General features: G+C 60.8%; 1 protein-coding gene across 1 annotated transcript in view; it reads left to right on the forward strand.

The window, feature by feature from the left end:
* LOC119090613 (dnaJ homolog subfamily B member 6) overlaps positions 1-8,297 on the forward strand; it is a gene marked incomplete in the record, with an annotated part of 107,551 nt that extends 99,254 nt beyond the window's left edge. Inside the window, 4 exon segments of the mRNA XM_037213449.1 lie at positions 1,526-1,635; positions 4,874-5,092; positions 6,297-6,630; positions 7,572-8,297. Of these exon segments, the coding sequence (XP_037069344.1) occupies positions 1,526-1,635; positions 4,874-5,092; positions 6,297-6,630; positions 7,572-7,677 (769 nt within the window).
* Between the last annotated feature and the right edge of the window lie 845 nt (positions 8,298-9,142).

A 9,142-nucleotide genomic window follows, 5' to 3' on the forward strand; every position in this document is an offset into this window, starting at 1 on the left:
GTGATGCTGTTCATTCCTGGGGAGGAGGGGCTTTGCCTTTGGAGGGGGGGGGGGGGATCCTGCCTTGCTGGCGCTGCCCGTCTGCAGGCTGTCGCGTGATGCCCATTCTGACCTCGGTGGCTACCTGACGTTCTGAAGCCGTCGCCTGTCATACGATCGTGAAAAGCGACGGCTTCGCGCGTGCTTTCCCCCGACCAAACCCTGCAGCCTGCAGGCCGGGCCGGGGCTGTCTCGGGGGCCGACCAGGAGCGCCGCGCGGCCGCCGCTGGCTATCTGGACCGCGGGCCGTGCCAACAGCTCGCCTCCGGCCCGCGCTGGCAGGGCAACCTTCACCTTGAGCGCACATCCGACGCCAACAAACAAACCGAAGCTGGCCGTATCACCCGCTACATGACTGCGGAAATCCAAAAAATGGCATGGCCGGTGTTCCGTGACTGACTCCGCTGCCGTCCGCCGACGGCCCGGCGGACCGGTAGACAACTGGCGGGCGGCGGCCTCAGAGCCGCCGGCGGCCGCGCGAGGGGCTGCCAGCGTGCGGCCCGTGGCGGCCGTGCCGAGGGGCTGTCCGTTCGAGTCCCGAGCTGAAGTGGGGGTCGCGATCCCAGGCTTGGCTGGCGGGGTTCCGGTATCAGTCCCAGTCCGGCGCTCCGCTGACGGTTCCGGTCCCGGTCCCGGTCCCGGTCCGGTCATAGTCCCGGTCCCAGTCCTATCAAGGTCCCGGTTCCGGCCCTGCGTTGGTCCCGGTCCCGGTCCTGTTGTGGTCCCGGCTCTGTCGCGGTCACTGTCCTGTCGTGGTCCCGGTCCCAGTCCTGTCGCAGTCCGGTCCCGGGCGCCTGCTGTGACGTCTGGCAGGCCCCCCCGACCGCCGAGCCAAGTGACATCGCCGCGGCTGCCTCCCCGCCCCCCCCCCCCCCCGGCCCGGACGGAATCGTCGCTCGTCTGGCACGATGAGTGCCCACGCCAGCCCGGGACCTAGACCGATCAGCCTCCTTTACCCTCCCATCTCGTCGCGTGTGCTCCTCACCGCCTTGTCCCATGTCGTCGGGTGTGCTCCTCACCGCCTTGTCCCATGTCGTCGGGTGTGCTCCTCACCGCCTTGTCCCATGTCGTCGGGTGTGCTCCTCGCCGCCGGCGGCAGTCACAGGCTTGGTGAACGGGACGTAGATAAGGTGGCAGCTATCGGATTAGTGCGAATCGGAACACGTGTCTGGTCGCAAATAGCTGTTATTGGTTGAGCGCGACGACAGCGTTGCCTGCTTGGCTAGTTGGGTCGTGGTGCGCGTGATAGCGTTTTTTACTGTGCCAACTCGGTCTAGGATCGGGGACAGTAATTGGAACTTCGTGGGACACCCCGTCCAATGTCGCATGACCTAGTTTAATGTCACATGTTGATTATCGTGTTCCACTTTGGGCTAGCGTGCATGCGATGTGCTTATGTGGGAAACATCCTGCATGGTGACCGCGTTGGCGATGCTAGTGCCGACTGGCGGCCGCGCCGCCAACCGAGAACTTGTGTTTCCCGCAGATACCGCAAGCTGGCGCTGCGCTGGCATCCGGACAAAAACCTGAATAACAAGGAGGAGGCGACGAAGCGGTTCCGTGACATCTCAGAGGCCTACGAGGTTTTATCAGATGGTTAGTATGCCGCGGAGTTCGTCACATAATTACTTTATACAGGGCTCAGTCCTTTCAGAAGTCTATAAATATGGGACGGTCATACTCTGGGCGTGATCAGGCCGGTGGATGAGTGCAGTGGGGGGTGCACTATAGCTTATCATGGTTGCTCAAGTCTCGCATCCCTGATCGTGCCACCACACTGGTATTTTGTTGCGGCCGTCGGCTGAAAGGGCAATCTGGATGTCGGCCCGGCTGGCTGCCAGTCCCTGATCGTCCACCCTGCCCCCTCCCGTGCTGCCTTCCGTGTGTCCAGTTAAAAACAGGGTTGGTCACCCCTTTTATTTCCTGCTTCCTGCATCCAGCAACTCGGAAGTGGTCTACGGACGGAGGGGGCTCGAACTGGACCAACCTTAAGGGCCAGTACCAGTGTACAGTGCCCCATGTTTTCAAGACTGACTGGATTTTATGCGAGTGGTGGAATATGTACTGCAACCGTGCCCATGTCCAGTCACAATGAAGCCATTAGGCATTCTGGCACCAGATTATGATAGGGTGTAGGATGGATTATAGTCGTTAAGGCTGGGATCACCACAGCCGTAGCTCTCCCCTTGTTTTCTACTTCACCCTGTTGTGTTCCATGTTTTCTGTCATGGCGGCAGCGTAACACCACGCTTATTCTGGAATGAGCGAGAGGACTGATTGCGGGGGGTGTTCAGTCACTGCCAGTCGAGGCCCGTTGGGATGTGACTGGCGGGAGCAAGGCTGTAAAACGAGGTAGAGCAGTGCGCTTTCAGGACGGGGTCGAATTCGTGGATATGAAACTCCTGAACAGTGTCATCGCGGGTTAGCACGAAATCGGGCATTTGTGGTTAACGTGCTGCCGTGTTACTATCTAGCTGTGAACTCCCTTGGGAACCACACACATTCACACCTCTGTGATGCTTCAGGCAGCCAGTACCATTATGTGCCAGGCTTCAAAGAAGTGTTCGGATGTTTGCTCCCCCAATAGCGTGCACTCTGAGCCCCGTTGCATGCCAGCCAGTGAATGAAATCGATAACGCTAGACGAAAGGCATCGGAAACCAATTCCGAAATCTACCAACCATTGTTCACCGAAACGATTGTGTGGTTCGGTACAGTGTTAAGAAGCTCACAGCTTTCACTCATCGTCGCTATCAGCGGCTGCCTCGTTGCCCAAGTCCGTTTGTTTACATTTACTGCTTCCTGGCTGCGCCACAGTGACGTCACAGCTGAGTGCCTCATTTCCGTAATGCCAAAAGCGCCGGCTTGAGTCCCTTGTACAAGGGGATTGTCGTACTTGCCTTGAGTGGGATAGCGTGCCCGGCTTCGCCTCGTTAGTTGCTTTGCCACCGACACTAAAGCAAAGCGCCGCCCATGTACAAATTTAGCGTTCCTGAAAAGCTTTTCATGCGAACGTATGGTCGCGTCAGTGAAGCGTGGGACATCGGCAACGATATAAATTGCCCGGAACGGTCCTATTGGCACTGTATGCGGGGCAGATCTTCATACCAGTGCCGTCAGTAGAGCGTCACTTGGCGGCGCTAGCTGGGCGCGTGACGTCGAGCGCTGCCACCTCCGGAGCTGACAGGCGCCGGCCCCGTGCCGGCCGACGCGCCGCCCCGGGCTGACCGTCGCTGACCTGGCAGAGGCCAAGCGGCGGCTGTACGACCAGCACGTGCGTGCGGGCGCGGCGCAGCCCCCGGCGGCCAGCGCGCGCCCCACCGGATACGGCTTCTTCTTCACGCCCGGCTCCCGCTCCTCCGGTACCGGCGGCTTGTGTGACCCCCGCTGACCCTGCGTGACCTGGCCTGTGGTGACCGGGAGTAACCCTGCAGCTAGGCCAGACGCCGTCAGCCACTCCCCGGTCCTGCCAACCCGCTGGGCCGCCGAGAGGCCGCTAACCAGTGTTTGTAGATGAGTCGGATAGCGGCTGTGTACATTTGCGTAGTTCGTTCCCGGAACTAATTAGTGTTTACAGTGCCAAAGTTGAAGTGTGTACTTAAGTATCTTTTGCAGGACTAATTGTGCGGATTTTCAGTGTACCAGCTGTTCGCTACTCACCAATATTTTGGCTAGAAACGAGCGGTTGTGGACGGGCTATGTCGGCCTTTGATACATTTTTACACATGATCTTCGCGCGTAGTAACTAATACTAACTGCGTCGCGGTATTGTCTGTCAACAATCTGATGATATCGCATGTGTCTCTTACCCCAATGTCATAGAGGGGCTCCTTGTATTTAGCCGAGGGTATTCCATTTTCATAGCTTAACTACGGCATTATGCATGTGTTGATTTGTGGCGTCAGTGCAGATGTAGACCTTGCTGATAGTTCACATGTAATTGATTCGCCTGGATTTAATCTGGTCTTCAAAGTGATAGCAGTCGTGTTTGGCGTTCCACCGGTAGCCAGGCTGTCAACTTGGTCAGGTACGTTTCGTTACGTTCATCGCATATCGATGCGTAGAACAAGAAGTCGTCATGCCAAGGCTTTATTTATGCGCGGATAGTCGCGCTGCAGGTGCAGTCTTCATGGGGCTGGAACTATCGTCCAAAAATTCCACACTGGCACGTACGGCCACTGGCACGGACGCGTTTAGTGTCGTTCAAACTGACGACCGTACCGATTTTTGTCGTCACTTACCCGCGTGAGCGATGCCAGCCGTCGGCGCCGCTCCGCTGGCAGCGGCGCCGGTGCAGCGGGGCACGTCCAGGCCTGCCGGGACGTGCCGTGCCGCGCGCCCGGTGCCCAGCTCGGGGCCGCGGTCCGCGCCGAACGGCCGGCCGCCCGGCCGTTCGGCTGCCGCGGTCCGCGGCGCGCCGCCCGGGTGCGCCTGATTGATGGCTCGGGTAGCTCGGATTACGTGGCGCCGGCCGCCTTCATTTGTGTCCGGAAATGGAGTTTGCTGCCGCGGCCGCTGGAAGTGGGATGGGGCGCGATGTTGCGCCGGTTTCGGTGTTGTGAGAGCGCCTCCCGGAGAGGGGCCGCAGCCCCGGCTGTGATCACTGGGTCAGGCCAGCGGCGGCAGGAGCGCTGAGGCCGCGCTGGCGCTCATAGCGAAGCACTCTGCTGTCGGCTTCCCGGAAACGTCTGGCAATTTCTGGCAGGCGTGCCCAGAGTGGCGACACGGCTGTGCCCCGTCCCGTCTGGCAGCGCCCGCACCGATCGGCCGGCGCGGCGACCGGAGCTGCGCCCGCCCCGCCCCGCCCCGCCCACTGACACTGCCGCCGTCCGCAGACAAGAAGCGGAAGACGTACGACAAGTACGGCAAAGAGGGCGTGAGGAATGGCGGCCCGAGCCCGGCGCACGCGCACCAGTACCAGCACCACCACCACCATCACGGCGGCTTCCCCGACGACGACTTCAACTTCCTCTTCACCGGTTTCACATTCCGCGACCCGGAGGACGTGTTCCGCGAGTTCTTCGGCTCCGACCCGCTGTCTGACCTGCTGAACGGTGGGTGCCGCTGCCGGCGCGGCGCGAGGTCGCCTGATGGGTGCGCCGCTTACTCGGGGCTGAGGCGTACCGTGGAGGCGGCCTGTTTGACACCGGAGTGGAATACGTAAGCGGGTTTGAACGCCTCGAGGCTTTACGGGGCTACGTTCTCATGAATGTTAAATCAATGTGCCTTCCGCTGATAGCTGCGGCGGAAAACAGCACTTCCCAGTGAAAGTTACTCTTCCTTATTTTATTTTTTTATTGTTTTGCACGGTGCATGATGTCCCTAGATGAATTATTGGATCTTTCTCCGCAGTTATTTTGTCGGATGACGGGTAATTGCTACCTTCTCATGTGCAAATGTTTATAACCAGTTACAATACCATTTTGCGCGCAGCCATTGTCAGACGTGCCCTGTGAGCTATTTGGATAATGTGGGGACATTTCGCCGTGGATTTCGAAGTCTTGAAGCCGATCCGCGGCTGACGACCGTCAAAAGGGTCATTCATGCTTGTCAGCTCCGTGGGCGGCTGTTCATTGGCCGGCTTCGGGTCAGTTCGGCAGTCACGATCCAAACGAGTACGTGATGCGCTGGTCACGGACTCTCGCAATGGAATCAGCTCACTTAGGAGCGCTATCGGGTCGTTTGAAATCGCTCTTAGCGATGACGCACAGGCAAACACTGGTTCGGTTTTTGCCAGCTGTTGCTGTGCGGTTGACATGCAGCCCAGCTGTGTCCGGGTCCGTGACCACAATGGTCTTTGCTATCACGCTTGTCAGCTCGCGCCTGCACGCTCCCATCGTGACACGCTTCCGATTGCTGTAACACCACGTTTGTCAAATGTTGCCACCTGCTTCACGCCATGTTTCGGTCGTTGTTAGCAGGACTGCGCCGCACGCTTAATTCGCCGCTCTTTTCACGCCATGTTCGCGTAGTTGTTCTCTGCGCATTAGCTGACTCGGCTGCCTGCCTAACGCCTGGGTGTTTAACGCCTGGGCGTCGGCCCGTCTAACGCCTGGGCATCGGCCCATTTAACGCCCGGGCGTCGGCCCGTTTAGCGCCTGGGCGTCGGCCCGTTTAACGCCCGGGCGTCGGCCCGTCTAACGCCTGGGCGTCGGCCCGTTTAACGCCTGGGCGTCGGCCCGTCTAACGCCTGGGCGTCGGCCGCCGCTTCCGTCGCCATTCGCCTTGACCCCGCTCGTGCGCGGCGCCCTCCCACAGACTTCTTCTCGCCAGGCATGCTGGACCCGCTGAGCGGCGGCGTGCCGCGCCGAGCCCGGCCGGGCCGCAGCCGCGGCTCGCGCCACCCGCCGTCGGCCGGCGCGCCCGCCTCCCAGCTGATGTCGCCGGCGCTCTTCTCGCCGTTCGGTCTGGGCGGGCTCGGCATGATGTCGTCGTTCGCCGCCATCGACGCCATGATGGACGGCATGGGGCCGGGCGGCGGCTTCGTGACCGCCGACAGCTTCAGCACGCACATGGGCCCCGGCGGCGCGGCCATGAAGCGAACCTCCACCAGCACCAAATACGTCAACGGCAAGAAGATCACCACGCGACGGTGAGCGACGGGCGGGCTGGGCAGGGTGTCGTGAGTTGCCGGCCACTGGTGCCACCCGGAGTCACAAGGTCATGTCAAATGGGCGTGCCGTTTATGGACATAGATTGAGCTGATAGCTGTGCATCTAGCATGATGACTTGGGCCGCCGCTCCCGCGGGCGTTATTTGCGCCACGTTTCGCCGGAAGCGCTTCACGGCCTTTGAGTGTTTTTGGATGTCAGTCATCTGTTTAGCCTAATCTGGCTGAGAGCAGTTTTTAGCGTTTATTTTAAGGGAGCCGGCGAGCCTTCCCCAGGCGTTTCTGTGCGCGACAAACGCTGGAAGGCCGGAAGAGCCTGGCACGGAACGAGTCTCGGAAGCATTATTAAATTACTCCACGGTTTGTTGGATTGAGATGGGGTCTGCGTTGCTTCTGGCGGATAACAAGCTAGCGGTGCTAACTTTATGCAATTACATTAGCGTTCCTGAAATGCCGTGTTAGGCGTCGTCGACTCAATCTCAAAACGGAAAGTTTGGCTATTTTGTGGGTGTGGATTAGCTGGGCTGTCGGCGAGCTAAGTTGTGTGTTGCCCAGGTACATGAAACACACCAGGCCAACCGGTCGAATTCGCGACCTTCAATGAGCTCAGCGATCACTGGCGTAGGATCAGCGGCCCTTCTCCGGGCGTTTGCTGCACACAGTATGATTGTATGTATCCGAGCCTCCCGCCTTTCCCCTCTTTACGTCAGGCTATCCTGATATCAATTAATTAAACGCCAACGCTATCGACGCTGTGATGTTGACCTCACGTGGCGCCGCTCGCTCTTTGCTTAAGCCCTGACGTGGCCCTGCCGCTCCACGTTCGACGTGCGTGGTACGGAAGACGCCCTCACTCCTCGCACGCCGCTCGCGCGCCGCCGATGCCCGACTCGCAGTGTGTAACACCCGGCCGCCTTCCGCAGGGTGTACGACAACGGCCGAGAAACGGTCGAGACGTACGAGAACGACGTGCTGAAACAGCGCCTGCTGAACGGCGTGCCGCAACGCGTCTCGGCCCACGCGCGCTAGCCGCCGTCGCCGGCGCCGAGCCAGTGATAAATCAGTCCGCGTGTCCGCCGGCGCACCGGCCGGCCGGTCAAATCCGAACACGAGTGGAGGCGCGCCCGCCGACCGCCGCGCCAGGCGCGCTGACGCCGGCCGAAATCGCCAGTCGCCGCAGCTTCGTTCGCGTTTTATGTGAATGCCGGCGGAGTGTGGCGCAGTGAGACGGGCACCGCCGCTCGAGCGGCGCGGCATCAGGGACAGCCCCGCGTGGCGGGACATGGAGTCGACGGGATCGCCCCGTCTGACGGGACGTGGAGTCGCCAGGACCGCCCCGCCTGACGGGACGTGGAGTCGCCGGGACCGCCCCGACTGACGGGACGTGGAGTCGCCGGGACTGCCCCGCCTGACGGGACGTGGAGTCGGCGGGGCCGCCCCGCCTGACGGGATGCAGAATCGCCGGCACCGCGTCGCCAACGGCGCTCATAGCTCCGCCCAGCATGTCCGTGCCCGGCCGTCATGACACCGCGACTGCGGTGACTCCGAAGACTGCACGGCCGCTGCCGTGCGTCGCGTTCGCGTGCGGAACCGCGGACCGCGCGGCGCGAGAGGCGGGCTCGCCGGCGCTTGGGGTGGGCGGGGACGGCTCGGCCGGGACGGACCGGCCGTGCCGCGGCCCGCCGCCACCTGCGAGCTTTCAGTGTCAGTGGGGAGGGGGCGCTGCCCCGGCTCCGTCTGTGACCCAGGCGCGGCCAGCGCCCGGGTGCCGCCGCGGGCCGCTTGTTCGGCCTCCGTTACTTTGCGTTCAACCGGGAGAGGCTTCAGTTGGTTGGATATTAATACAGATCTTCACGTGGTGGTTGCGTGTGCCGGGTCATCCCTGCGGCGGAGGCGCCATGATCGTCCGACCGCTGGCGACCGTGGGAGGCGGCCGGCTGGAGTGACCGGCCATCAGACCGAGCCGGCCGACGCGCCAGCAGGCCGGCCGCTGGGCACAGCTGCCCTGCACGCGCCCGGCTCCTTGCCGGCGAGGGGGGTGGGGCACCTGTGAGCGCATGCCATCGTGTGGCGGTGGTGTTTAACCCTCTGTTTACGGTGCTGGTGGGCGCGGCTGAGCCAGCAGGCGTAAGTGATGAAGTGAACTTTCGCAACATTGCTGAATTGACCTAACCTCCCAAGAACCACGAAAATCACAGGCAAACACAGCTTTCCGTGGTTAAGCAAATGTTAAGATGAACTGTTAAGTTAGGTGTTTCTCGTTATTTGGGGACTCGTCCATGGCTCAATGTCGATTGCAGCAAGTAAACAAAGGACGTTATAAGCTGTTCTACCCCAAAGAAGTTTGATGTTTTTCATGTCCCATGTAGTTTTGTACTGCGAAGAAATATGAGATTTTTGCATTCGTCAGGATTATCAGCACCCGTCAGCAGACCAGTACCTGTCGCGGTTCAGACTCCGAATCTTGGCAGATTTTATCTCGAATCTTGGCAGA

This window comes from Pollicipes pollicipes, unplaced genomic scaffold, assembly GCF_011947565.3.
Source record: "Pollicipes pollicipes isolate AB1234 unplaced genomic scaffold, Ppol_2.1 Scaffold_3087;HRSCAF=3621_pilon_pilon_pilon, whole genome shotgun sequence".
Taxonomy (NCBI): Eukaryota; Metazoa; Arthropoda; class Thecostraca; order Pollicipedomorpha; family Pollicipedidae; genus Pollicipes; species Pollicipes pollicipes.